General features: G+C 52.4%; 1 protein-coding gene across 1 annotated transcript; it reads right to left on the bottom strand.

Moving 5' to 3' along the window:
- Positions 1-484: 484 nt before the first annotated feature.
- On the bottom strand, positions 485-15140 carry LOC134016570 (AP-3 complex subunit beta-1-like; the record flags this gene model as incomplete). The annotated part of the gene is made up of 7 exons (XM_062455915.1): positions 15087-15140; positions 14763-14941; positions 14470-14638; positions 12842-12989; positions 10000-10048; positions 9594-9697; positions 485-710 (listed from the first exon to the last, which is right to left on the bottom strand). Coding segments are annotated over exons 4-7 (499 nt in total), but the record flags the coding sequence as incomplete, so codon positions are not given.
- Between the last annotated feature and the right edge of the window lie 48 nt (positions 15141-15188).

Raw genomic sequence — 15188 nt, 5'->3', positions numbered from 1 at the left:
GACATGCGGCGGGTTGTCCTGACTCCTGACCGACGAGGCCGAACTGGGTGTTTTATCTGGATGATTATTGGCCATCTGAGGATTTTTCGGTCAGATCTGGATGGTCAGATTGTGTTCAGGCTCTCAGGTCGTTCGTGCCCATGATCGTCGAGCAGCTGGGCCACGGCAACCAGGGAAAAACTCTGACCACAGCTAATGGCGGACGGAAGGAAACTGTTCTTTACGTATTCACTCTATTCTATGGTTCCACGGTGTCGAAACAGACAGATGTGAGGTCACTAAGGGGAGTCAGGTGGCTGAGTGGTTAGAGAATCGGGCTAGTAATCAGAAGGTCACTGGTTCGAGTCCCGGCCGTGCCAAATGACGTTGTGTCCTTGGGGCAAGGCACATCACCCTACTTGCCTCGGGGGGAATGTCCCTGTACTTACTGTAAGTCGCTCTGGATAAGAGCGTCTGCTAAATGACTAAATGTAAATGTACTAACCTATGGTGTTGAAACAGTGGATGTCGAGTCCGGCAGGGCTCTTGTCTATGTGGATGTGGTCCAGGGGCTGGTCGGAGCCGTTGGTGAGGCTGATCTGGACAGCCACCATGCTGGGCTGGGCCAGGCAGGTCTGCCTGGGGAAGTGGTACTGGGCCGACAGCCCCTTCCCTGTCATCTTGTGGAGCAGGCTGTGGCTCTTCACGTCCAGGAAGGCTGGGGAGCTCACCTGCAGGCACACGTCGAGGACACGGTTAGACGGAGACAACCGACAGGAAGCGGAGCTTGTGGTGGTGGGTTCGCCTGGATACACGGGAAGGATATTCTGTCAACGAGGCCACGACGCACGAAACCCAAACTGACCCGCGAAACCGCCCGTTAGAAAAAGCTCAGAGAGTAAGAGGCTATCAACACATTAACGGGATAGAGCTCGGGAAAACAGGACGGTGTACAAAAGCACAAAAGCTACAGAACACTGTGGGCAATTTCAAAACGAAACCAGCACAAAAGGGGGCCGCGGAAGAAGAAAATAAATTAATAAACGCGTGCGAGGAGAACCCAAAGACAAACAAGCCTCCATGCTAATGCATCGCTGCGTGGAGAGGAGCGAACAGCGCGAGTACACAGAACTACACTTTAATCATTTCAACCTGAGTTGAAAACTACGGCTGCCTTCATTAGCATAAAGTCTATTCACTGCGGTCCCTCCCGTCCAAGCGGGGGATGGGGGGCGGGGGGGATGGGGGTTGCTTAATAACTTTGGCGTCGTCGCTTCCTTCATTAACATGAACTCCCGCAGCCTGGGCGAAGGGCCCGTTTCAGCCAATCAGGCGGGTTAGGAGGGAGCGGGGCTTTCGACGCACAGGCCTAAAGCAGGAACGAATAAAAACAAGGTCTAATGAGAGGACAAACTCAAGAGGCAGTGTGGGCCAAGACAGCCATTCAGGGCTCTATTAGAGCGGCTTTTACCTTTTCAGGGACAGGAAATTTAATTACCACAGTCGGTAGAAGGAGGATGAAAAGCAGAGAGGGCAGAGATGTTGTGGGTTTAAGTAGAGTGTTTGCCTAGGTTTTCTTTGCCTGGGCTGCATTAGCGCTGGCCTCTCTCCTCCTGTTGATGAACGGGCCTTCATCCTTCGCTGGCTCTCAGCTCCCCCACTTGACAGAGGCAAAGGCCCCCGCTCTTGTCTTAGGTGGATACATTAGGCTTCCAAAACATCAGACAAACATGACAATGCGTGTTTTTTTTTATTTTGTGCGTTCGAAAACAGTCGTTGGAATAACAAAGTTGGCGTCGGTCAAACCATTTCAAAGGATTTGGATGTGATTAAGGATGAGGGGCTTTTTGCATCGTTGGTTTCATGAACCACGCATTTTCTATTTTTTTTTTTTACTCAGGAGTTATTATCATCTTATTGGAAACTGAGTTTATATTTACTAACCCTAACCCTGTTAGGTAGTAGTTACGACAATCTGGCCTAAGAATGTAAATGAACAAACAACACAAAAAGAGACAACTGTGAAACAAAGAAGTCTCCATCATACTGACACCCACCAATCAGAGGTCTAGAAACTGTCAACCGTCGAACCAGTTTGAAACGGGGCTGTCCCTGAGGGGTTCACCAGGTAAGAACACGCACCACGCAGGCCCGAGGCCTAACCGCAGGAGCCCGGGTTCGATTCCAGCACCGGGTCATTTGCGGCATTTCTCATTCTCTCTCCCCCCCCTCCACTGCCTGTCCTCTCTGTTAAACACTTTCAAATAAAAGCAGAAAAATGCCCCCTAAGAGATATCTTAACGACAACAAAAAAAGTTTCGAAGCTTAATCAATCCTTATCAAGATTATCAATGTGACGGCTGTCCAAACACGGGAAACATGATATAAATATCGCACATCACGTATATCATGGCCTCCCTTTTCAGGATACTTAGCACCTTGGAGTCTAAAACATATGTCTCCCACAGACACACACACACAGCACCCTGGTGCAAATGAGGAGCGCAAACGAGAAAACGCAAAAAACAGGTATTAGCACCTTCCCAAAACAGATGCTCTCTGGAGACAGTCGGGGCACGATTCATCTCCTGCAGACATGTGGCAAGATGGAGAGATAAAAGAGGTGCGATGGAGAGAGAGACGGTGGGAGATTAAGGGAGAGGTGTGAGAAATCTAGCGAGGAAAGCGACAAACGACAACAAATACCACGGAAACCGCTCCAGAGAGAGTGCACGGTGAAGTGACAAAGTGGGCGGTGTTAATGTTCTTTAACCCTTGTGTTATCTTCGGGTCATTCTGACCCATCAGTCATTGTGACCCACCGTCGTATTGCGACAAATTTACCTCATACAAAAACAAAGTGAAGCATTTTCTTTTAACTGTCGGGCTGTCTCAGACCCCCCACATTGGAATGGTTAAAAGAAAATTATTTTTATTTGTTTTTGTATTGGGTAAAATTGGGTAAACACAACAATGGTTCGTTATGAACCTTTGGGTCATGTGACCCGAAGGCAGCACGAGGGTTAAACATGCAACTTCTGCCGGGAACACGCCTGGGCCGACACCAGCGTGCGCACACGCTCCGCTGGCGTGCTCGCGCGGCAAACAAAGGCGCCCGCGGTGCGTGCGGTGGCCGTGGCTCGAGTGCTCCAGAACAGGTGAGAGAGACGGGAGGAGGCGTGCTCTGAGGACGGTCACGGCGTGTCGGAGCGTGGAGAATGTGATTGAAATACAACAGGGAGTTGAGAAGATTGAACTCCACAGTGTTTTTCTCTGGTGTGTGTGTGTGTGTGTGTGTTGGTGTGTGTGTGTGTGTTGGTGTGTGTCAGTGAGTGAGATGCCGAAGCTAGTTTGATAGCATTGAACGCTAAGTGATTCAACACTGTTGTGCACCGGGAAGACAACAACAGGATTGCGGCCAGGCACTCCCTCCCTCCCACCCCTCCCTCAACTAACATGTACAGTTAGGTCCATAAATATTTGGACATTGACACAATTTTCATCATTTTGGCTCTGTATACCACCACAATGGATTTGAAATCAAACAATCAAGATGTGCTTTAAGTGCAGACTTTCAGCTTTAATTTCAGGGTATTTACATCCAAATCAGGTGAACGGTGTAGGAATTACAACACATTTTATATGTGGCCCCCCCCTTTTTAAGGGACCAAAAATAATTGGACAAACTAACATAATCATAAATCTAATTGTCACTTTTAATACTTGGTTGCAAATCCTTTGCAGTCAATGACAGCCTGAAGTCTGGAACCCATAGACATCACCAGACGCTGGGTTTCGTCCCTGGTGATGCTCTGCCAGGCCTCTACTGCAACTGTCTTCAGTTCCTGCTTGTTCTTGGGGCATTTTCCCTTCAGTTTTGTCTTTAGCAAGTGAAATGCATGCTCAATTGGATTTAGGTCAGGTGATTGACTTGGCCATTGCAGAACATTCCACTTCTTTGCCTTAAAAAACTCTTTGGTCGCTTTCGCAGTATGCTTCGGGTCATTGTCCATCTGCACTGTGAAGCGCCGTCCTATGAGTTCTGAAGCATTTGGCTGAATCTGAGCAGATGATATTGCCAGAAACACTTCAGAATTCATCCTACTGCTTTTGTCAGCAGTCACATCATCGATAAATACAAGGGAACCAGTTCCATTGGCAGCCATATATGCCCACGCCATAACACTACCTCCACCATGCTTCACTGATGAGGTGGTATGCTTTGGATCATGAGCAGTTCCTTCCCTTCTCCATACTCTTCTCTTCCCATCATTCTGGTACAAGTTGATCTTGGTCTCATCTGTCCATAGGATGTTGTTCCAGAACTGTACAGGGTCTTTTAGATGTTTTTTGGCAAACTCTAATCTGGTCTTCCTGTTTTTGAGACTCACCAATGGTTTACATCTTGTGGTGAACCCTCTGTATTTACTCTGGTGAAGTCTTCTCTTAATTTTTGACTTTGCCACAGATACGCCTACCTCCTGGAGAGTGTTCTAGATCTGGCCAACTGTTGTGAAGGGGTTTTTCTTCACCAGGGAAAGAATTCTTCTGTCATCCACCACAGTTGTTTTCCGTGGTCTTCCGGGTCTTTTGGTGTTGCTGAGCTCACCAGTGTGTTCTTTCTTTTTAATTATGTACCAAACAGTTGATTTGGCCACACCTAATGTTTTTGCTATCTCTCTGATAGGTTTGTTTTGATTTTTCAGCCTAACGATGGCTTGCTTCACTGATGGTGACAGCTCTTTGGACTTCATATTGAGAGTTGACAGCAACAGATTCCAAACACAAATACCATACTTGAAATTAACTCTAGACCTTTTATCTGCTCCTTGTCAATGAAATAACGAACTCCCATGAGGGAATAACATACACCTGGCCATGGAACAGCTGAGCAGCCAATTGTCCAATTACTTTTGGTCCCTTAAAAAGGGGGGGGCCACATATAAAATGTATTGTAATTCCTACACCATTCACCTGATTTGGATGTAAATACCCTGAAATTAAAGCTGAAAGTCAGCACTTAAAGCACATCTTGATTGTTTAATTTCAAATCCATTGTGGTGGTATACAGAGCCAAAATGATGAAAATTGTGTCAATGTCCAAATATTTATGGACCTAACTGTAGTTCTTCCACACTCAAAAAGACCTGGATTCCAATGAGGGTGAGACTCTGAACGGACTACAGGCAGACCCCACCACCAGGGCCATCTCCTTATCTCCCTGACAGGACAGCAAAGTGTGTCGTCGCGTACCGAGGGAGGAGGAGGGGGGGGGGTCAAACAAACATTTGCCGGCGCGCTGTCACGCTGCGGCGCCCTCACCCTCGCCCGTCACGCCGCCCGGGGAAATTTATCGGGCCACTTTTGGACGTGTCAGAGCAGTCGGTGTCGATAAAGCTGGCCGTAATGTCTGCTGCCCCTTCACAGGCCAGATTTACCTCCCTGACAGTCACATCCTGCCAGCCCGCTCAAGGTCCTGTCTGCCCCAAGCACACAGAGAGAGAGAGAGAGAGAGAGAGAGAGAGAGAGGGGGAGAGAGAGAGAGGGAGAGAGAGTGAGTGAAGGAGAGAGAGAGAGAGGGAAGGAGAGAGAGAGGGAGCGAGCGAGGGAGGGAGAGAGAGGGGCGGAGGGAGGAGAGGACAGAAAGAGGGAGGACAGGATTGTGCTTCAAAACCCTTATCATCACCAATTTGACATGGCAGACAGTAAAAACTAGACACACACAGGAGTACACACACACACCAATGATATTATAGACGCACACTCCTCCCTGGACACACACGAGAGCACACAGACACAAAGGAGCTTACACACACACACACACACACAAACACACACAGAGGTTATGGACACACCACACACACCTCCTGGTGTGTCCACTGTCGAACCAGGACGCATCCTCAAGATCCCAAGAGTAAATAAGAAGGGATGGAGGGGGGGTAACCTTGACTCCCACGCCTCTCACACACACACCCTTGGAGGGCTCCTTTTCTTCTTTTTTTTTTTTTTTTTGTCTTTCGTCGTCTCCCTCTCTCCGGCCTGGACCGGAGGGGGGGGGGGGGGGGGGACACGACAACGAGGCAGGAAGTTGATTGAGAGGCTCTATTATGTATCAACTTAAAGGAAGCCATGGTGATGGATGACACAGACGGCAGTCACCTTCAGATCCCGGACGCCCCCCCGCTCCCAGCATCCTCTCTGGCAAATGACCTGAAAATCCCGCTGACATATTCAAAGGGCTAACCAGCGCCGGGCAGTCTGGCATAAGGGAGGCCAATCTCAGACGGCAGGGGCGCGGGCCGTACAGAGACGTATGGGAATGTATTGAAAATCCATTTCTGTTTTTCTGACATTGGCTGCTTGTTACTCTGGAGAGAGCTTTTCATTATGTTAGCAAAATTGTTCATGAGAGAGAGAGTGATAGAGATTGAGAGAGGAGGGAGAGAGAGATAGAGAGGGAGAGAGATAGAGAGACATGTGTCCGGGTGTAATTGTTCCCTTCAGCCAGGAGATGACAATTAATGGAGGCCATCATAAGACCTTGACTGTAAATGAAATTAAAGAAATGTCAGCGAAGTCTCACCTGAAACCACTCATAGCTAACCCGAGGACAGAGGCAGAGGTTGGCTAATTTCAGCCAATTTGTCACCAAATTAGATTTCTAAGAATATGATTAATCTTGGTATGCTGTGAAATAATGATGGCAGCTGAGGGGTCTGCGAGTATAAATCGCGTATCTAGGAGAGTGTCATAGCGTAGCATCTATGGGCCCAATGCTGTTACAGGTGACAGCTTCCTGTTGGTAGTCATGGATATCACAGGAAAATGAAAATGGGCGCAATTGGAAACCGTCCCATTGGAGTTTCAGATTCTAACCTGACTGTTTGAATGAATGCAACACAATATTCCTTCCATCTCTGTAGCCCATACATTTAGTCTTTTTTTTTTCATACACCCCCCCCACACACACACACACAAACACACCCCACACACAGACACTAACTTAACTACTTGACCCCCTGCGTGGTGCGTCCAGGCTGGTGTGTTTCCGTCAGGGCGTTCCTGCACGTGTGATTGACAGCTGGAGGTGGGGGCTAACATCCCCCCCCCCTCCCTCCCTCCTTGAGTCCTGCTGCTGGTTCATAATTAGGCCCGAACCTGCGCGCCCACTATGGGGGGAGGTCAGAGGGGTGAGGGGGGCTAGGAAGGGGCGGAGGGCGAGGCGGCGCCCGCCTGATGGGCACCAAATGAACAAATTATGATGGCCCCCTCTGGGTGTGATGGGGTCAAACGCCCAGCGCCCCTCCGCTGACAGTTCAATTTCCCCCCAACGCGGCCCCATTCGCCAGACGCTAATTATGAATGAAAAGTTATCAGCTTTGCCTGCCCTCCTCCACCCCCCCTCCTCTCTCTTGCACCCCAATACAGGCGGACGGCGGATAGAAAGGGTGTGTGTGTGTGTGTGTGTGGAGAGGGAGGGGTGGGGGGATTTAAGAGGCATTTGTGAGAGATCCTAATGTCAAAATGTTATTAGAGAGAGCGGGAACACGCAGGGTCTGGGGAGAGGAGGAGGAGGGGAGGAGGAGGAGGAGGAGGGGAGGAGGAGGAGGAGGAGGAGGGGAGGAGGAGGGGGAGGAGGGGAGGAGGAGGAGGGGAGGAGGAGGTCAAAGACAGTGACCAGGGTTAATCTAAATGCCTTTGATAACCATGCAGTAATTCTCTAAAAGGGCCCGAGCGCTCAGCTGAGACACACTCGCTGCCTCTGTGGGCGGATTGGAGAGAAATAGAAATGACACCGGGGCCAGCGTGTGTGTGTGTGTGTGTGTGTGTGTGTGTGTGTGTGCGAGAAAGACTGTTTCACTGGGTGTGTCTATCAATGCGTGTGTGTGCGTGCGTGCGTGCAAAAAGAGATAGGGTGGCGTGAGGTTATTTACCCCTGTCTATGAATCCCAATGCCCATCATGTATTTATGCATCGAATTGACTTTAAATCAGATGCTGATGTGCAAACAGTTCTAATCTGCATTTCTATTCCGCATTACTCCCTGGCCTTCACCTGAGGAGGGGAAACTGGCTAAGAGGATCCAGTCTGCATAAACACGGCCCTGAGAGGGGCTGTCAATCACCAGGACAGACCCACAGACAGGCAGACAGACACACACAGACAGGCAGACGGACACACACAGACAGGCAGACGAACACACACACACAGACAGGCAGACAGACACACACAGACAGACAGGCAGACGGAGACACACAGACAGACAGACGGAGACACACAGACAGGCGGACAGACACACACAGACAGGCAGGAGTGAAGGGCCAGGCCTGGAATACAGAAGTCTGATCAGGCCTCCAGTCAAGATCGGCCCAGACAGCTGATGATAACACAGACTCTGTACATCTCCCACGTTTCAGCCAGGGTTTGGAAGAACTCTCCCATGAGGGCTTCTTCTTCTGTACAGGCAGTTAGCTAGGCTGCCACATCAGAGCTAGCTACTGTACAAACATGTGGATAACACACTGAGGCGGTGGTGGAGCTTTGGAACTGTAAGCGGAATACTCTAGAAACTGATTCTAGGGAAACATACTAACTAACTGGTGGGGCTATGAATTGTAAACAGTATGTTATTACTGGTAACATGTTAACATATGGCCATACTGAGGAAGAGAGAGGGAGAAGAGGAGGATGTATCAGGCCAGAACTGAGACAGCAGACATTATGGCTGAAGAATACAAAACACACACACACACACACGCTGACACACACACACGCTGACACACACACACGCTGACACACACGCTGACACACACGCTGACACACACGCTGACACACACACACACACGCTGACACACACGCTGACACACACACACACACACACACGCTGACACACACACACACGCTGACACACACACACACGCTGACACACACGCTGACACACACGCTGACACACACGCTGACACACACAGACACACACGCTGACACACACGCTGACACACACGCTGACACACACACACGCTGACACACACGCTGACACACACGCTGACACACACGCTGACACACACACACACGCTGACACACACGCTGACACACACACACACAGGGGAGAGAAAAGAGCCGTCACACCAGGAAAGGTCGACCATCAGATACACAGTGTAGGAAGACCCCACCAGGGACAGGGCATCTGACAGAGAGAGATGAAAGTAGAGAGGGAGAGAGGGAGGGAGGACGAAAAAAAGGAAAGACAAGAGCGAGCATTTCTCACAGTCTCTAGCTGTAAAAAATGAAGGGTTGTAAGGAGGAGAGGCAGGGAAAGAGAGAGAGAGGAGAGAAAGAGAGATGGGGGGGGGGGGGTGAGACAGAGAGGGCAGCAGGATGATGGTGTTAGATGTAAAGGGGAGGCGTTAGATGTAAAGGTCAATAGCCAGGCTGTGGAACACAGACACACTGGGGACAGAGGCTCGTTTGAACCAACACGCTAGACGCGGCTCTCCGCTCTATCAGTGCCTCACTCACACACGCTCACACACACGCGCTCACACACACACACACAGACATGGACACAGGAAGCATGCCTGAAAGCATGCGCACGCACGCACACACACACATCTTACCTGGATGACAGAGGACACGTTGGAGAGAGAGAGCCCCTCCAGGTCAGAGAACAGGCTGGGGGACAGGACCGAGGACTTGGACGTGGTCACAGGAGTGGGAGAGACTGCAGAATACACACACACAGATTTATACCATTTTAGGATGTTTTCAAATGAGAGAAGCCTCTCTCTCGCACAGTAGATCTGCATATCAGACAGTTCTGTTTAGGAAAAAGATAAGCCTTCAAAGGGACTGTGTGTCATACAGAGTCTGGGCGTGATTTACTGTGGACTCCTAGTGAAGTTTGTCGGTTTGTTAGCTTCTGTCTTCCCTGAGTGATTGTTCTGAGACAAATTAGCCATGAACCATGTGAAGATGAAGCCAATGTGAGTGCAGAGGTGCGCAGAGAAGAGTTTGACAGCTCACAGTCGTCTAGGTCCAACAGAGACATTTCCTTTCCCGGTGTCCCCTCCACCTGAGGGGGGGGAGAGAGAGAGAGAGAGAGAGAGAGAGAGAGAGAGAGAGAGAACAGGGCGTGTGAGGCAGGAGAACACTGGCCCCTCCGGGGATGGGACAAGGCTGCAAAAACACCAGGCAGCCAGAACACCAGGCTACCAGAACACCAGGCTGCCCAGAACACCAGGCTGCCCAGAACCCCAGGCAGCCAGAACACCAGGCTGCGGTGAAACCCGATGCCGATTGAGAGAGGCGGCGTTCTGCGCAGGGGAAGCGTTCCTGACTGGCGCGTCTCAGCGGACGTGACACACGTGGAACCCGGGACCAGCGGCGGCGCCGCGAGCGTCTCTCAGATCCGCCTCCGCAGTGACCAGTCGTGCGGCGTGTCACGTCACAGCCCGCACGCGTGCCACTGTCCCCCCCCCCCCCCTCCCCCGCCCCCCCCCCCTCCCCCGCCCCCCCCCCACCCCCCCCACCCCCACCCACGCCTAGCGAGCGCTCGTCAGGCGTCGACGTGGGGGGAATTGGGATGCGTGGCACGCCGCAGTCTCACTACGACGGGCCCTGATAAAAACGAATTTAAACATACGAGCGTCGTTTTGCTTTTTTTTACGGCCCACTTTTCTTCACGCCGCCCCTAACCAAGCACGGCTTCGGTCACGTTCCATAAAGGAGCAGAAAATTCCACTCTTCTTCCTCCGGGGGCTCAGGGGGGGGGCAGGAACGAGGGAGAGGGAGGGAGAGAAGCGAGAGAAATGGTGTGAGAGTGAAAACAAACAATGAAGTTAGAGGGCGTATCTTATCAGATCTTTTCTGATTGACGCCTGGTGGTGGTAATAGAGAGGGAAACCTTGTTAGCAGCCGCTGCTCTGGAAGGGGAGGGAGGGAGGGAGCGAGGGAGGGAGAGAAGGATGGAGGGGGGAGAGAGAAATGGAAATAGAGAAAGAGAGAGAAGAAAAAAGAAAGGGATGCATTATTCATGGGGCGTTACCCGGCCAGCAAAGTGTACAAAATGAGAATTTCATAGCAGAGAAAGAGAGAAAAAAGGAAAAAGGAAAGAGGGGGGGGGGGGGAATAAGGGTGAGAATAAGGAGTGAAGGAAGAAAGGGAGAGGTTCTACGAGAGAGGGGATGCCACAGCCACCAGGCGGACTAAATCACATTCCCACAGTGTCGAATGAGATTTCTCAGTCTCGTGGTGGCAGTGTGAGCGTGGAGACAGGCTGGGAGGACCAGGGAGGGGCAGTGTGAGCGTGGAGACAGGCTGGGAGGACCAGGGAGGGGCAGTGTGAGGGTGGAGACAGGCTGGGAGGACCAGGGAGGGGCAGTGTGAGGGTGGAGACAGGCTGGGAGGACCAGGGAGGGGCAGTGTGAGGGTGGAGACAGGCTGGGAGGACCAGGGAGGGGCAGTGTGAGGGTGGAGACAGGCTGGGAGGACCAGGGAGGGGCAGTGTGAGCGTGGAGACAGGCTGGGAGGACCAGGGAGGGGCAGTGTGAGGGTGGAGACAGGCTGGGAGGACCAGGGAGGGGCAGTGTGAGGGTGGAGACAGGCTGGGAGGACCAGGGAGGGGCAGTGTGAGGGTGGAGACAGGCTGGGAGGACCAGGGAGGGGCAGTGTGAGCAAGGAAACAGGCTGAGAGGACCAGGGAGGGGCAGTGTGAGGGTGGAGACAGGCTGAGAGGACCAGGGAGGGGCAGTGTGAGGGTGGAGACAGGCTGGGAGGACCAGGGAGGGGCAGTGTGAGGGTGGAGACAGGCTGGGAGGACCAGGGAGGGGCAGTGTGAGCGTGGAGACAGGCTGGGAGGACCAGGGAGGGGCAGTGTGAGGGTGGAAACAGGCTGGGAGGACCAGGGAGGGGCAGTGTGAGGGTGGAGACAGGCTGAGAGGACCAGGGAGGGGCAGTGTGAGGGTGGAGACAGGCTGGGAGGACCAGGGAGGGGCAGTGTGAGGGTGGAGACAGGCTGAGAGGACCAGGGAGGGGCAGTGTGAGCGTGGAGACAGGCTGGGAGGACCAGGGAGGGGCAGTGTGAGGGTGGAGACAGGCTGGGAGGACCAGGGAGGGGCAGTGTGAGGGTGGAGACAGGCTGGGAGGACCAGGGAGGGGCAGTGTGAGGGTGGAGACAGGCTGGGAGGACCAGGGAGGGGCAGTGTGAGCAAGGAAACAGGCTGAGAGGACCAGGGAGGGGCAGTGTGAGGGTGGAGACAGGCTGAGAGGACCAGGGAGGGGCAGTGTGAGGGTGGAGACAGGCTGGGAGGACCAGGGAGGGGCAGTGTGAGGGTGGAGACAGGCTGGGAGGACCAGGGAGGGGCAGTGTGAGGGTGGAGACAGGCTGGGAGGACCAGGGAGGGGCAGTGTGAGCGTGGAGACAGGCTGGGAGGACCAGGGAGGGGCAGTGTGAGGGTGGAAACAGGCTGGGAGGACCAGGGAGGGGCAGTGTGAGGGTGGAGACAGGCTGAGAGGACCAGGGAGGGGCAGTGTGAGGGTGGAGACAGGCTGGGAGGACCAGGGAGGGGCAGTGTGAGGGTGGAAACAGGCTGAGAGGACCAGGGAGGGGCAGTGTGAGGGTGGAGACAGGCTGGGAGGACCAGGGAGGGGCAGTGTGAGGGTGGAAACAGGCTGAGAGGACCAGGGAGGGGCAGTGTGAGGGTGGAGACAGGCTGGGAGGACCAGGGAGGGGCAGTGTGAGGGTGGAGACAGGCTGGGAGGACCAGGGAGGGGCAGTGTGAGCGTGGAGACAGGCTGGGAGGACCAGGGAGGGGCAGTGTGAGGGTGGAGACAGGCTGGGAGGACCAGGGACGGGCAGACGCCTCACCTTGGGTTTCGACGGGCTCTTCTTCTTCTTCTTCTGTTCCGTGCCCGAGTCGGACGCCGAGTCGTCTTCAGAAGCGGACTCGGACTCAGAGGAGCTCTCAGGAGACGAGCTGCTGGCCATGGGAGCGTTCCCGTTCTCGTCAGAGTCACTGAGACGGACACACACACACACACACACACACACACAGACACACGCAGACAGGAACACAGACACAGACATAATGAGGCTAGGACGGATTTTGTACAGCAGCAGCTTGCGTCTCTCTTTCAACGTACAGTTCGGAGGCTACGATGCACAAAGAAATCTGCTTTTCTCTTCGCGCAATGTTTTTGCCGCGTAACCAAATATGCCAAAGTTGCGCGGCGAGAGACGACCGTTAGTCATTTACAAACTGGAACGACAAAGAGGGGAAAACAACAAGAAGCACTTTTCTCGAACTCCCTCAACGTGCAACGGAGCCCCAACTGCCAGGATGCCGAAGATCAATCTGCTTTTGTTTACAGAGTTAATTTAATATTGCATTCACTAAAAACTTTTCCCCCTCCCCTTCTCCTCACCCTCTCGCCCGCCCCCCCCCCCCCTCTCTTCAATTTGTCCCTATAATGACTGTTTACTTCGCCTGCCTGGGATTTTCAGCTGTTAAATTAACGAGGAGAATTGTGACGGTAACTGGCTTTTTAACTTGGGCGATGATGAAAAGCCAGTATTAATTTGGCCTACAGATTTCATTTGTTGCGAACAGGAAAAAGCGATATAAATCACTGTGGGCCTGATTAGGCCCTGCCTGGAATGACTGGGCCGTAATGAGGGCATTATGCTGTGTTTGTTGTGGAAGCACTGGGGTGAGTTGGTCTAATTACTCTGTGTGTGTGTGTGTGTGTGTGTGTGTGTGTGCGTGTAAGTGCGTGTGTGTGTGTGTGTGCTGGGGTGAGCTGCTGTAATTACACTCTCTAATGGAGGGAACAGGGTCAGTCGGCGGCCTGTCACACAGCAAAAGCAGGTACACTGTGGTGTGTGTGTGTGTGTGTGCGTGCGTGCATAATGGAAAGAGGGGTAGTGTGTGTGTGTGTGTGTGCATGAGAGAATGACACAGCATGTGTCAGAGACTAAATCTGCCAGTGTGTAAGAGTGTGTGAGGGCATATTCGGCCATAATGACTCAGATCTCATTCATTGGTAACACCAGGCTGCTAAATGACCAATCAAAAGCCATTATCCATTAGCCATGTAAATGTGGGTTAGACTACTGAAGGAGAAATCCCCTTGATTAGCCTGGTAATGGAACCCACACTAACTACATTTTAACAGCTCAGCCTCTCTCTCTCTCTGTGAGTGGTGTGTGTGTGTGTGTGTGTGTGTGAGAGAGAGAGACAGGAAAAGAGCTTCTACAGAGCAGTGTTTTGGAAGGGACAGGATGTAAACAGATGGTTGGCTGAGATTTACAGTTACAAATCACATGGCACACTAGAACTAGCCACTGCACCCCTCTCACACACACATACCCCCCCTCTCTCCCCCTCCCCCCCCCTCTCTCTCTCACACACACACACCGCTCTCTCACTCTCTCTCTCTCTCACACACAAACCTCTTCCTCTCACATGTGGGTGCGTGTTCCTCATGGTGATGTACCTGTCTTTGGCTGTGGGTTTGGCCTTCTTCTTCTGTGGTGCTTTCTTGGTCTTCTTCTTCTTCTTCTGTTCCGTCTCAGACTGGCTGGAGCTCTTCTCTGATTGGCTGGAGCTCTTGTCAGAGTCGTTGCTGCTCTTCTCGTCGTCGCTGTCATCCTCGCTGCCCGACTCTGAATAGACACACACCACATTCACAACGTGAAACGCCCTCAAAATTAAATGTCAATGAAATATTTAGAAAACGTATGCCATGCATGCCTCTGCACATAATCACACACACACACACACACACACCTTCACTGCTACTGTTGCTGCTGCTGTCTTCACTGCTGCTACTGCCAGAGCCTTCATCTTCATCCTCCTCCCCCTCCTCCTCCTCTCCAGAGTCAGAGTAGAACTTATCATCTGACTTGGCTTTAGACTTGGTCTTCCCCCTGCTTGGTCTTCCCCAGCGACGGAGCCCACTCTGTCACCTGGGGGGGAGGGGGCGGGGCATAATCAGGAGAAGGAAGTAGGCGAGATCCATCCTGATTGGCTCTCTTGTCTGTGTTTCAAACCAAACTGACGTGGATCCTCGAGAACGGAATTGCTCCGTGAAGGAACGGTGGATTCCCTTACCGGCTCGATCACCTCCACGTTCCTCACCGATTGGTCAGGAGCCACCGCCGGCCATCAGACCGACCGCTCCAGGCTAGCACCTTCCCCGAGGCCCTTGGTGTT

The sequence above is a fragment of the Osmerus eperlanus genome, unplaced genomic scaffold (genome assembly GCF_963692335.1).
Source record: "Osmerus eperlanus unplaced genomic scaffold, fOsmEpe2.1 SCAFFOLD_667, whole genome shotgun sequence".
Taxonomy (NCBI): domain Eukaryota; kingdom Metazoa; phylum Chordata; class Actinopteri; order Osmeriformes; family Osmeridae; genus Osmerus; species Osmerus eperlanus.
This window is presented reverse-complemented; position numbering and strand designations above follow the sequence as displayed.